Here is a 15,359-nt window from a genome sequence, read left to right as displayed (position 1 = left end):
AATGTTTTAATACAAAATACACAAGGCTTTTTTAAATAAGTAAAACACATTGCTTTTTGCTATGGTAACATGTTTTGTTGGATTATTAGTGTGAATTAAAAAAATTAATGTATTTTTATTTAAATAAATCATTGTCTTTCCAAATACTTCCCTCACACCAAACTATTGTTAAAACTGCGTTCTTACGGCAACAGAGAAAGCAAAAGGAATATCTAGAAAGCACTTGCTGTGGCAAGGTCATCACTTAAGCTGAGTCAACAAAAATGCTGAAAGTGGCACCCTTATGACCACTTCTTTAGGCGTTGACAAACATTGAAAATTGGTTCTAAGTAAGCCTGAAGACTCCTAGTACACATGCATGTTCCTAGTAATGCTAAATGATTTTATTTTTTAGTGCAGTTATGTTGTGCAAATGTCAAGGTGACAATAGTCCTAGAAGACTCTCTGAGGCACAACATGTGGATAACAGTGTTCTGCCGTGAATCTTTACTGTTGGGGACAGGGTCCCTTTAGGGTCAAATAAGTGGGGACAAAAGTGAAAAATCTGGGGGCATAGAAATATATGTGTAGCAGAATTAAATTTTCAGAAACTAATAACCTTTAACTTGCACTCTTAAACTGGCTTTATTTCTTCCTACAGCCAGTCCACAGGATGTAACATTCTTATTCAAACTTGAACATTTTAAAAACTGTTTAAAACTGTCAAACAATTGTCAACATATTATCAAAATTTTGAACAGTTACAGGTATGTTATGTCGACATTTACATCTGTCTACATCTGCTGTGACTTCCCTTTCAAATTAGAAATATCGATAGTAAAGGCATTTTCTTTTTTAGTGCTAAATGCACAAACTGCATGTCGTTTTGTTGTTGTCAAACAGTAACCAAGAAAATTCTCGAAGCCAGTTCGCTTTCATGTTAAAGGGCAGAATTTTTTTTCGTCATTGCTAAACGATGTTTGGACTTGTTGGGTGTTATTATTATCGTCATATTTTGTAATTTTACTTTCCGGAGGAAAACAAAAAAAAATCGATTTTGTTTTCTCAACATACCAATGAAATAAAAGTGTTATTAAAGTAAATTAACCATTCGCTGCAAAATGACGTCACGTCCAATGAAATAATTAGTTCCTGTTACGCATTCACTCTATTTCTTTATCGACTTACACATTGAATCGATTAGTTTTTATTTCTTATTCCTGTGCGCCCGGGACTCATATACGGAAAACGGGTGGGGACAAATCTCTTTTTTTTGCGCCAATGACGCAAGGGCGCATCCATGGTAGAACACTGGGATTAGCAGAGAAATCTCAGTGTAAACATATTAAAATGGTTTCTCTCAGATGGAAACAATGAGTACATGGAAAATAGCAGGACTTGCGCAATAGTTGAGAGTTGATAGTTGGATTTCTTTGAAATAAATCAACATGGCGTTTTTACAATGACGTCCAGCGTTTTCCAAAAACTAGCTGTTTTTGTGCTATTGAGGATAAGGGTCCAGTGTGAGGGGCATTGAACTTGATCAACTCATATATTTCAAACTTTGGAGTTGTAACACTATAAAATCATCTTGCTGACATGAGTTATTCCAGTATAAAAATGTTAACATGGGTAAAGCCAATGCTTTCTGATAGGCTGAGACACCTCTGTTATACCCTGAACATGTCATCAGTTTGTAAGTAAGGTGTTATTTTCCAGAACAGTTTTCATTGATTTTGGTGGTAACAATCCACATGAAACCTAGAGAAAAAAATAGCAGATGTTTTTTTTTGCGGATTGCTTTGCTAACCTCCAAAATGCCTGCTTGTGAATCAATGTCAGCGAATATTGCCATGATGTCTATAAAATAAAGCCTGTTTCCTCCAGCAGAGATTACTTCTGTCCAATTATTATAGAAGCAAGTCCCAGTCAATCCATCATTTATGGCCGTGTAATGGTTATTTATAGCCAGTTTTCACCACTCCACATTCAGCAATTTTCCAAGTCATGCAATACTTAATATTCCTCTCCATTTTCTCTTTAGACAAACGCTCTTTCCAAAGATTGCAAATAACTCATGTATAAAGACGCTTTATGAAGACACCCTAATCGGACCAAAATCAATATATAAAGATACATTATGATGGCGCCCTATGAAGACACCATTTTGTAGACCAAAATCAACCTATAAAACCGCATTATGATGGCACCCTAAAAATCAGCCTATAAAGATGCATTATGAAGACGACATTTTATAGACCAAAATCAACCTATAAAGACGCATAATGATGGCACCATAAAAATCAGCCTATAAAGATGCATTATGAAGACACCATTTTATAGACCAAAATCAACCTATAAAGACGCATTATGATGGCACCCATTTATCGGACCAAAATCAACCTATAAAGACGCATTATGATGGCACCCATTTATCGGACCAAAATCAACCTATAAAGACGCATTATGATGGCACCCATTTATCGGACCAAAATCAACCTATAAAGACGCATTATGATATTACCCTTTTATCAGACCAAAATCAGCCTATAAAGACGCATTATGAAGACACCATTTTATAGACCAAAATCAATCTATAAAGTCACATAATGAAGAAAGCATTTTATCAGATCAAAATCACATTTCATATTGTTTGTTCTTCAGTCGGGTGGTATGACTTACGCACAGTTTTGTCATGAAATAAAGCAATGCAGTTTTTCTGCCTGGTACAGCATGTCTCGATCAATTCTGTTAGAAACTGGCCTGTCAGTGCAATGGGCCAACTTGTAACTTTTGTCAACTTTGCAAGTAATAAGTGTCACAAAGTGGCTTGAAGTGGTCCTCAAGTTTGCAAGTGAGCTTAGCTCTTGTTCTGTGTGGTGAAACACTTGAGATGGTAAGATGGTCAATATTGTTTCAGCCCTACCACTTGAACTTGTTAAGAATCTCACTTACATTTTTTTTATCATTTCCCCGCGACAATTAATTGTGCATTTACATAATTGTTTGGGTCTGATTCATTGAAATTAATTATTTTAATGGGGATTTTAACATTTATTTTTCAAGGGACAATGAACAATTAGTTGGGAAACTGTTACCAATTTACATTTATGTTGAATGTTTTCAACTGGATTCAAAAAGGAAATCCCATCAACATTCAGGATCATTGTATCAGTGGTTTCTAGTACAGGGAATTTTTTCATAATTCCTATAGAAGATTCCATTTAATGGTTAATACTATAAACAGGGGTGTGACTTTTCCTCCTTTAAACTGATATCCTCTCTTTCATTGTCAAACTACATGTGTGTAATTGTAAAAATAGTTTGCAGGATCTTTATGGAAATGAAGAGATCAGCTGAACCTTGTAAGGGGGGTAAGGCATTTCCTCCCCTTAGGTGATTCTTAAATCACGATCTTGTGTTGTGCCCAAAAGTGGTCCTCTATAACTCACCATTCATCTTGCATTTTGTTCAGGTATTGTCTATTACATGTGTACAGTCAGGTCAAATCCCATTATGATGTCCTAAGGCCGAATCAGATGGCAGTGGAGTGATGAACATGCCTTCCAATCCAGTGGTCCCAGGTCAGATCCTAGTGGGAGCCATTCTTGTGTTCTTTCAAAGGACACCCAAGTACTGGTGTATCCCATGAAACAGACTCCAGTGTGTCTCTAAGCCACTTGATTTTGATGCAAATAATTAGGCATAAACAGAGGCCAATTTGAGCACTTTTGTTGCCACCGTAGTAGTAAACACTGGCTGCAGACCAACCCTTATCACTCTGAATCAATGCATCAGCAGCACCCATTGCCTGTGTTGACAGACATTTCTCAGATGTGGGGGCCAGTAATGAGCAGTGATAGTTGAATCAGAGGAGCCACCTTTCTGCTAATCACATTCCAGCCAAATTGGGCTTATCATGATGAACAGTTACATTTGGTTGTTTTGAGGTGTTGACAGGGAATCACTCGGCCCAGTTGACCCAAAATTGACCACCAAAGGAAGCTGATGGTTGTAGGCGTCAGTGGTCTTGTAAGACTATACACATTTCTCAGCTGGTGATTATTTTGTTTAGTAAACATGGCTGGGTGGTTAATCAACCCAGGGCCAAAAATCCTGGGGGTTTCCTGGATTTCCAGGAATTTAAGATAACAGTTTATGGTGCTGGCAATAAAAAGTAATTGTTTCAATTTCATGGCATTGCTGATTGTGGATATCATGTTAACCTAATTTCTGGTCTTCTACAAGAAACATTCCTGTTAATGTGTGCAACATTTTTTTGTAAATGTTTTGGCATTTTTAGTGAGTGATAAAAGATTTGTTTAACTGTCTTTATATCCATGCTCAGTTAATATTTGATATTAATTGTAGGGTTTGTTGTGGGGTTAAATTTGTGTCAATACTGGGTGGCGTTTTTATATTGCCAAAATTACTTTTTTGTGTTGCATTTAATTGACCATTTTTGTTGCATTAATTAAATGGGATCCCATGAGCATTTGTTGTTGATTTCCAAGTAATTAAGGTACTCCTCCTGTATTCTTTGGTAAACTTAAGCAGAAGTTGCACTGTATGTGATGTGATGTGATTTTATTTATTTTCCTTGCCATGATAAAGTTTGAAATAAAGCATTGCAAAAAGAAATTGAGCAAATTTTAGGAGGTCAAATAAAACATGTTTAATTATTTCCCATGCATTTTCCAATCTCTGAAGTCATTTTAAAAGGATGATTCAGTAGTGTACCTTAAACAGTATTCCTGATTCCATTCTGCAGGTTGCCATATCTTTAGCATAAAAGTAACAAAGTTCCCCATATTTCCTTGAAATTCAATCTATAAGCTGGCACCTTTCGCAACCTGGGAATTTATGGGAATAATGGAATAGATCAATATAGACTGCTGATCAATGCACAATCCATTGCCATCATAAAATTGCATTTTATTAGATGAAGCAGGGTCCTTTGGGATGTACGTACCATTCCTGGTATTAAGGTATTGATTTTGTCTTGTGGATTGAAAATAAAATTAAAGCGTCTATGTTTAAACCTTTCCCAATCAGAAGCAAAGTGAAAATGGCTTTTGCAACCTTTTCACAGATTTTGGCATTTTTTAACTTATTTATTAAATGCTTTATATTGATAAATGTAAACATTGGATCGTAAAAGCTCCAGTAAAAAATCAAGAATAAAATTAAAAAAAGGAAAAGAACATTGCCCGGAGCAGGTTTCGAACCAGTGACCCCTGGAGTCCTGCCAGAGTCCTGAAGTAAAAACGCTACACATATTTGACGTATTTTATACGTTATATAAGCAATCTTCGTAGTTTCACAAAATTTAACGACAAAAACAGAACTCTCCAAATTATTCAATCGTTTCGCGTTGCAACGCTTTATAATTTTTATGTTTTAAAATCGTCAAAAGATGCATATAATGGCTATATTAGACCATGGTAAATGTTCAGTTTAACTGTTTCCTCACAAATATCATAACTAAAACGAAAATGTGCGAATCTGAAACAACTTTTTTCAATTTTGTCAATTTACCAAAGCATGAAAAGATCCCTTTAAACCAGAACAGCCTGCTCATCAGTATCTTTAGGTGGGAAATTATGCCTTTAAAACTTGATTCTAGTAAAGAAGATTTTAAATCTAACTATATTTTCCAAGGGACTACAAGCGCGTTGATTCATGTGTTTATAAAGGGTAAAAAGGGTAAAGCATCCTTATTACTTGCAGGAGCTTCAATGGTTATCCATACAGTTGAGACTGATTTTTAATTAATTAACAAAGTGTGTTATGTGCACCATTAAGTAATTAATCAAATTAAAGCAAAATACTTGACAAAGAACACATATAAAGTAACAGTTTATACATTCATTCTAACATGGCACGTGCAAAATTTCATATAAACAAAGTAGAAAATCGTCCATGGGTTATTCTGCAACAAATTATGGGCGGAGCTTATACACTGAAAGCACGCGCTGTAGCTAAACAAAACATGCCTATACATTTTCCACCAGCGTAATAATCCGGTATTTTATGAATGAAAGTCACGTGACAAAATACTACGCTATGAACGGAAATGCGTAAAATTGACCCAAATCGCACTCGTGATTTAATCCCTACGCATCTAAACTTCCGGCCGTGGGTTATTCGACACCAAACTATAACGTACACGAATTATTTCTTAAATAAAACTGTGTATGAAAAATGTCAGTATTTTTCACCGTAAATTTTAGTAAGTCTGTCAACAATTAGCTATTGCATAAAAATGAACCTAAATGGTATAAGGCTAATGAAGACACACAATGTCAGGAATTCACAAGAATTGGCCTCTTACAAGTATTAAGGGATATACGATATTCTGAATGTCATTCGCCACAATTTGATTGGCAAGCAACTTTAAGCGAAACTAAGTAATCAAATGGTTGGACCTTAGCTCTATATTCCATACTTGGCACTTACTGGCAACAAAAGCACCACAAACGGAAATCGATACTGATGTTGGATGAAGCGGCAATAAGAATATTGGGATGTGTCAGTGAGGCCATGGCTGGATTGAAAGATTCCTCCAGTAATGGAGCAGGCTGCAAGTTCTCTTTTATCTGTTTTTTAACCCCCTTGGGGTTGCACTTACTTTCCCAACAGACAAGATTTTCCATCGGATGTCAATATTTTTCTTAAAGCGAACTAATGTGTAATGCGCAAAACTTGGCTGATATTAATATTTCAATGTGTTGATTACTATAGATGATTGTACAGGACAGTCTCAAACATTACCATCTAATACATCATGTCAAGAACTTGGATCAGAATTTTTTTAATTCACATCAGACACATAGTGTTCATCAGTTTGATAATAACTCGCAGTCTGTTCAGGTTTTATGCTGTTTGCTGTTCATCAGTATCAAAAAGTTGGAAATGAATCATTTAAAATTTGAATCTTATAATTAATGTCTTAAATTTAATGTAACTTTCTGAGGGACCACAAATGCGTCAAAATACGTATCTAAGTGGTAAACGGTTAAGCACATGCATTAAGCCCAGTTTTCCCCAGAACAGTTTTCCCCAGAACTGTCAATCCCTGTAAAAGTTATGTTCATGAACTTGGAAGTCAACTGTTGTTTAACTAGATGAACATTATCAGTGTTCTAGGAACAAGGCTCATAATATGATGTTTGCTACTGTTTTTCAGGATACGCACAGAGACCAATGGCGGTGCTTGGTGCCCCAAGCACGTCATCAAGAGGGACTCGTATGAATACCTGCAGATTGACCTTGGCCGACTGACTGTCATCACCATGGTGGAGATTCAGGGGCGATTTGGAAATGGACAGGTTGCCACAGATATTTATTTTAAATTGTATTGCTGTCCTGGACCCAGTTGTTCGAAACCTGGGTAAATTTTAACCCTGGGATAAATGTCGGATGAATTTAACCAAGGGTTAATTTTTTGGTTAAGTGTTGTTGCATCATGTTGGTTAAATTTATCCAGCGTTTTGTCTGGATAAGTTTAACCCTGGTCTAAAGGTTGGTTAAAATTTATCCATGTAAACAAACAAAATGGCTGAATTTTATTTGTATCGTAATCCACGTAAGAATCGCCAAAATTCTTTGAATGTTGTGTTATATGACGATGATATGTGGAATCGATATCGGTCAAATGAAAATGTTAAATGAATGTGTATTTTAAATGGCAGAAATATCGAAACTTCTACAAAGCATTCCATGCCTGTATACCATGCTTGCTATAAAGTTTACAAATGGTAGGTTCAAAATAATTCGCTTTCTTTACACTCATGATCGGGTTAAAGGTTAATTATTCATGTTTTCATTCGCAATTTATTTACAGAATCACGAAAAATGCCAAATACAATACATTAAATACATACTTGTTTCAATGATCTATACACATTTAATGGATTGAATATAACTGATTTAAAATTCACGATTTTATAATGTTTTCAAATCTTTTTCCCAAAATATGCTGTCCTTTTTATACGCCCGTATAAAATACGGGACGTATTATGTGAAACCCCTTGGCGGGCGGGCGGGCGGCGGGCGGGCGGCGGGCGGAAGGCATCACTTTGTCCGGACTCTAATTCAAATTGTATTCATCCGATCTTCACCAAACTTGGTCAGCAGTTGCATCTAGTTGATATCTAGGCCAAGTTCGAATATGGGTCATGCCGGGTCAAAAACTAGGTCATAGGGTCAATAAGTGCATTTTCAAAGGGGCCACTTTGTCCGGACTCTATTTCAAATTGTATTCATCCGATCTTCACCAAACTTGGTCAGCAGTTGCATCTAGTTGATATCTAGGCCAAGTTCGAATATGGGTCATGCCGGGTCAAAAACTAGGTCATAGGGTCAATAAGTGCATTTTCAAAGGGGCCACTTTGTCCGGACTCTATTTCAAATTGTATTCATCCGATCTTCACCAAACTTGGTCAGCAGTTGCATCTAGTTGATATCTAGGCCAAGTTCGAATATGGGTCATGCCGGGTCAAAAACTAGGTCATAGGGTCAATTAGTGCATTTTCAACGGCGCCACTTTGTCCGGACTCTAATTCAAATTGTATTCATCCGATCTTCACCAAACTTGGTCAGTAGTTGCATCTAGTTGATATCTAGGTCAAGTCCGAATATGGGTCATGCTGGGTCAAAAACTAGGTCAAAGGGTCAATTAGTGCATTTTACTTTGTCCGGACTCTAATTCAAATTGTATAAATCTTATCTTCACCAAACTTGGTCAGTAGTTGCATCTAGTTGATATCTAGGCCAAGTTCGAATATGGGTCATGCCAGGTAAAAAACTAGGTCATAGGGTCAATTAGTCCATTTTCAACAGCGCCACTTTGTCCGGACTCTTATTCAAATTGTATTCATCCGATCTTTACCAAACTTGGTCAGTCGTTGCATCTAGTTGATATCTAGGTCAAGTTCGAATATGGGTCATGTCATATATATGAATATATCAGTTATATAAGTTGTTGTTGTTTTTTTTGCTTATTTCCAAAACAAATACATCAATCATCAGTGTATCATCTCCAATGGCACACGAATCGGGCGTATATTGCTCCGTCATGCGGCGCTCTTGTTTTTTTTTTTATAGCTTGACGACATGTCGGCCATATTGCTTTTACAATGGATTATGGGATATGTGTAAAAGTTAACCAGTGGATAAATTTACCCAACATGGAAAGTTATCCAGCCTGGGTAAATATTTCCAGCAACGCATTTATCCAGCCTGGTTAGTTACCCAGCTTGGATAACTTTAACCCACGGTTAGCGCTAACCAAGGGGTTAAAATAACCTAGTGTATGAACAACTGGGTCCAGATGTTTACTGCAAGGAACCAATTGACAAACACTGAGACACAAAACAGATGCACTAGTCAGGACTCACACATACATAGCAATGGAGATATAGTTTCATTGCAGTGGGCAAGCCAGACAAAAAGGGGCTGTATTCAAGTGCTCAATATGGGCATATAAATTCACTATATTTTTAAGGGGTTATCACTACACGGGAATGACATTTTGACTTTGAGTTGCCGCAGATGTTACACAAATTAAAAAGGCTGAGTAGATTATATTCTGGGACTATTTTCATCTAAATTGAGTGTTAAAAAAATACACTAGGGTTCCTTAAATTACAGCTTCTGCATGGTAGCATGGTCTCCCTAAATTTTGCCTCTTGTATGAAATTCTCAGTGCTGAGTTAGAAGATGAAATAAAATTGTTGCATAGCTATGGTCGAGTTTGCAGTGAAACATGTGTAATAGTATAGCATATGCATCACAGTCATCTTTCATGTCCAACTCTAGAAGCCTTTGAAATCTGAAATATTGGCTGTTGTTATATTTGATTAATTGTTAACTGCAGATGTTGTAGTGTTCATGTGGCTATTGGTATTATTAACTGTCGTTTGTAAATGAATAATTGATCATGTTTATGTACCACAAGTATGGCTTCAGATTCAATTAAACATGTTTCCACTTGCCATTAAATGTCTACCATGCATTCCAAATTCCAGGCCTGAGGTCTTAATGCATATTTGCCTTGCTCTGGGAAAATGGGGCTTAATGCATGTGTGAAAGTGTCGTCCCAATTTACGCTACTGTGCAGGCCAAACATGCCTAATCAGGGTTGACACTTTCCGCCCAAACTGGATTTTCACTAAGTAGAGACTTCCTTTTTTTTTTAATCCAAAACTAAAGCGGAAAGTTGTGTCCCTTATAAGCCTGTGCGTACTACCTAAAGCAGAAAGTGTCATCCCTGATAAGCCTGTGCAGATTCCCTTTATCGGAAAGTGTTGTCCCTAATCGCTGCCTGTATAGACTCCCTAAAGCGGAAAATATAGTCTCTGATCAGCCTGTGTGGACTCCCTTAGTAATAATAATAAAGCGAAAAGTGTCATCCCTGATAAGCCTGTGCGGATTCCACTGGCTAATCTTGGAACACACTTTAAGCACATGCATTCAGTCTGGTTTTCCCAGGACAAGACTCATGTAATAAGGAATTTCCTTAGCCTGGATATCCTCCTTTAGCCTGGATATCCTCCCTTAGCCTGGATATCCTCCCTTAGCCTGGATATCCTCCCTTAGCCTGGATATCCTCCCTTAGCCTGGATATCCTCCCTTAGCCTTGATATCCCCCCTTAGCCTGGATATCCCCCCTTAGCCTGGATATCCTCCCTTAGCCTGGATATCCTCCACAGTTTTAATCAGAGCTGATTGTCTGGCCACTGATATTATCACCTGGTGAAATGATTACCTGCATGCAGTCAGGCTCGTTAGTTGGCCGCTTATTTGGCTTATTAGCGGTAATTACCGATTAGAATTTCATATATCATGCTACTGAAGGCAGTGGCTTCTTAAGCAATGATGATTGATGGTTTATGAATGATATGATGTTTGTTGGTTGGAATATTTTAATGTTTTGTTAATGCATTTGTCCTACGCAAATAGGACCCTTAATTAGTTATAATATGCAGTTAACAATTTCTGAGAAAATTATAGTTAGACTGCTAAATCATACAAAAAGGAGTTGAGACTGTTATATCGGATAATTCTTGTAATTGATAATAGTTTTGTCATATTTATAACATAATTTATAAAGTATGAAACATATTTGAACATGATAAATTTTGACATCATGTTAATACTTATCTGGGCCTATTTTAAGAACCAAATTGTGAACAAAGTCTGAAGAGCTTGCAAATTTCTTATGCAGAGGGTACAACTCATCAATATTTATTTCCATAATGTGTTTGTCCTTGAAAGAATTCATACAATAAATCCCGATGTTGCTCTATCTTCGTGTTTCAAAATAGCAAAAAGCGATACACTTAAACTGCAGCTTGGTTCTGGTGCCAAAGGTTTTTGGTGGCATAAATATCATGTTTATGATTTTAGGATTCCTATCTGGTTTCAGAGAATGAGTAAAATGATAGCAGACCAAGATACGAACAAGTGAGAAAGTCTGGTTCTTTCAACTGTCAGAAATATCTCAAATTATTTTCCAGCTAACTGTTCCACACTAGTACCTTGCATATCTGACATATTTCGTTCATTTTGTGCTGACAGTTACACTGAAAATGAATTCAACTGTTGAAATATTCATTCATTTGAAATTGTTTTTGGTCCAGTGGCCTTGTGTTGGTATCGGTAATGATCTGATCATGCTTCCAAATACCAGCCATCAGTTTCTGCCTTCTGTATTTTGCGCCTTAACTTTGGATTTATTTTCCAGTGACAATTATGCAAAAAATGAATTCTGTAGAAAAACTTAAGTTCCATTCACAAAATTAAAATGTCATTAAATCATTTGATGCTTAATTGCTTGTGTTGATTCTTTCATATTTAAAGACAAAAAAAATACCAGTTGCACTGCTGTTTTAGTGCACATAAACAAACAGGTCATAACAGACAATGGCTTTTTGCATACACAGTTTTTGTCATTATAGTCATGCATAATTCATATTTATTTCATATATTTCCTGCTATTATGGGATAGACTGTATGTCTGAGAAGCATTCATATATTGGGTGACTTGAGCTTGGACTAGCTGCCAACACAAATTGTGACTTCCTGTCTGTCATGGGGAAATTGAGATCCTGCATATCCAAGATGCAGGCTATTTCATTTTCAAAAACATAGATATTTGGTAAGCCAAGTGTTCCGTGAATTGTATGTCAGCGATGTGTGCTTATGCTGAGGCAATATATGTATCCCAGAAAAGCAACCTTTGGAAAAAACTACTAATCTGCTGGAACAAATAACGCTGACACATTTATAATCCTTTCAAAATCACATACCGTATTAACTGTTATTATTTTAATCAAGCTATCATTGATTGATATAATGGACTAGATTTATTTGTACTGAGGAATAAGTGGGTTTTTCTTTACTCGAGCGAAATTCCGGAATCAGACTATTGAGCCCCATCTCGAAAAAATAAATGTTCGCCTGGCTGACAGGTTAGTGCAATGATTGGTATACCTGCTTCGCAGCTAGGGGACCCTGATTGAATTCCCACTTCTAGCCAAGTAAGTTTGGTTGCCACAGGCCATTTAATGCCCCCTGGCCGGGGCGCTTGTATTTTGAATTCAGGTTCAGCAGGGCGCCTAACGTTTTAATCAGTGTATTTTTAGCTCACCTGAGCACAATGTGCTCATGGTGAGCTTTTGTGATCGCTTTTTGTCCGTTGTGCGACGTCCGTCGTCAACATTTTGCCTTGTGATCACTCTAGAGGCCACATTTATTGTCTGATCTTCATGAAATTTGGTCAGAACATTTGTCGTATTGAAACCTCGACTGAGTTCGAAACTGGGTCACACTGGGTCAAAAACTAGGTCACTAGGTCAAAAAAAACAAAAACCTTGTGAACACTGTAGAAGTCACATTTGATGCCCAATCTTCATGTAACTTTGTCAAAATGTTTGTCTAAATGATATGTTGGTTGTGTTAAAAAATGGTTCCGGTCCGTTGAAAAACATGGCCGCCAGGGGGCGAGGCAGTATTCCTTATATGGCTATAAAGAAACCTTGTGAACACTCTAGAAGTCAAAATTTTTGCCCAATCATCATGAAACTTGGTCAAAACATTGGTTTTATTGATATCTGGGACCAGTTTGAAAATGGTCCAGATCGGTGAAAAAACATGGCCGCCAGGGGGCGGGGCGGTTTTCCTTATATGGCTATATATGGCTATAGTAAAACCTTGTGAACACTCTAGAGGCCACATTTATTGTCCAATCTTTATGAAATTCAATCAGAAGATTGGTCTCAATGATATCTTGGATGAGTTCGAAAATGGTTACGTTTGCTTGAATAACATGGCTGCCAAGGGGCGGGGCATTTTTCCTTATATGGCTATTTATGGCTATAGTAAAATCTTGTTAACACTCTAGAGGCCACATTTATTGTCCACTCTTCATGAAACTTAATCAGAAGATTCACCCCAATAATATCTTGGACGAGTTCAAAAATGATGCTGGTTGGTTGAAAAACATGGCTGCCAGGGGGCGGGGCATTTTTCCTTATATGGCTATAGTAAAACCTTGTTAACACTCTAGAGGCCACATTTATTTTCCGATCTTCATGAAACTTGGTCAGAAGATTTGTCCTAATGATATCTTGGATGAGTTAGAAAATTGTTTCGGTTGCTTAAAAAACATGGCCACCAGGGGGCGGGGCATTTTTCCTAATATAGCTGTATATCATGCTTAAGTAAAACCTTGTTAACACTATAGAGGCCACATTTAGTGTCCGATCATCATGAAACTTGGTCAGATGATTTGTCCCAATGATATCTTGGACAAGTTCGAAACTGGTTCCAGTTGCTTGAAAAACATGGCCACCAGTGGGCGGGGCATTTTTCCGTATATGGACTTATGAATCTTCATGAAACTTTGTCAGTATATTTGTTTAAATGATATCTTGGATGTGTATGAAAATGGTTCTGGTCTGTTGAAAAATGTGGCTGCCAGGGTAGGGTGTCACTAGTCATGAAAGTTGGTAAGAACATATTGTTCTAATGACATCTTGGGCTGCACAGAACAGGTCAGTTCCTTTGAATCTCAGGTGAGCGACTTTGGGTCTTTCAGGCCCTCTTGTTGCAGTAAATGCAACTAGCCATAAAGATAAAAGTGATATTGACTTTGCGCCAGAACAGTTCACCCACCCTGGGGCGGCTGAAAAATTCCTTTGGAAAGCACTGGGTGGCACCGGTCATTACACAGGACTGGTGGGGTTTCCTCCAGGTACAGAACTAGATTACTACATAATAAAATATCTTTTAGTCAAAACTAAGTAGCTGAACATTGCAGCTGTAAATCAAAATTGGTCCAAACTTTCTTGTAAGTCTGTTAAGTTAATTAGAAATGCGTGTTGGGACACACTCCGGGTTTATTTCCAAAAGCGCATTAACTGCAAGTGAACAAATAAAATGAACACTGAAACTTAACATTTCAAGACAATATGCATGTTATTTAATATTTATATTGGTTTGTGCAATTTAAACAATATAGCAATTTAAAAGACTGAAGATTTCACAACTGGAAATTTCAGGTTTCCCAATTTCAGTTTTTTCGCAGTAATTTTTCCCTGTTAGTTAGATGGTCCTGAGTACTTTGCCCAATTGGGAAAACAAAATCACTGCCTTAATATCAGAAGTAGAAGTTAAGTAGTAGGGGTAGTAGTATTAGTAGTATTTGGACTACCAGTATCAGTAGCGCAAGATGCAAAAAGGCAATTACATTTATGTCATTGCACACTTAGGATAACTGAAGATGAAAGGTAAAGCTGTGCAATAACTAACACCAATCTGGGACCCAACTGTCAATTTTATAGTTCTTCAAGTTTCCCTTCAGTGATTAAAGAAGGAAAGCTGTTACATAATTATCACCATGGAGCAGTTACCAGCATGTTTCACACAATGTTTTACTGCTGTAATATTCACCCCAGTGCCAGGCATGGCTGGATCCCATTGCAACCTGGGAAATACATTTTGCAATCTGTGGTGCAATGTTGAGTCTGGTAAACTTTGAAAATCACTCATGTTATTTGTGGTTGTGTCTTGGGTCTAGTAAACAACATGTGCATTCATTGGAACATGTGAATAACAACATATATTCTAGAAGTCTGGGTGATATTTCCTGTCTTTTCTATAACTTGGCTTTTTATACATGGAAATAACTGGACTCATATGTCATCCATCTTTTGTAAATCTATAGATAATATCACATGTTCATGTAAAAGGTCAAATTGGACAATAAAAGTTCCTTTTTTTTATATTTTTGTAATTTTTGATTGATTTTGAAATTACTTAGCACATTAATGTCAACCATCAAAAGAGGCACCTATCATGTGTAACACCTGTCT

The 15,359-nt window shown here is 37.0% G+C and overlaps 2 protein-coding genes across 6 annotated transcripts in view; one reads left to right on the top strand and one right to left on the bottom strand.

Annotated features, from left to right (window-relative positions):
- The window catches only part of LOC127857968 (uncharacterized), a 209,465-nt gene that overhangs the window by 71,603 nt on the left and 122,503 nt on the right, over positions 1–15,359 (bottom strand). The window lies entirely within an intron of this gene.
- Positions 1–15,359, top strand: part of LOC127857965 (discoidin domain-containing receptor 2-like) — a 99,871-nt gene that overhangs the window by 43,084 nt on the left and 41,428 nt on the right. For both annotated transcript variants that reach the window (XM_052394760.1, XM_052394759.1), the window contains exon 3: positions 7,169–7,310. In XM_052394760.1, the coding sequence (XP_052250720.1) occupies positions 7,169–7,310 (142 nt within the window). The remainder of the gene's footprint in view (positions 1–7,168; positions 7,311–15,359) is intronic.

The sequence above is a fragment of the Dreissena polymorpha genome, chromosome 14 (genome assembly GCF_020536995.1).
Source record: "Dreissena polymorpha isolate Duluth1 chromosome 14, UMN_Dpol_1.0, whole genome shotgun sequence".
NCBI classification, from domain to species: domain Eukaryota; kingdom Metazoa; phylum Mollusca; class Bivalvia; order Myida; family Dreissenidae; genus Dreissena; species Dreissena polymorpha.
Note: the sequence above shows the minus strand (reverse complement) of the source record. Positions and strands in the feature narration are given on the sequence as shown.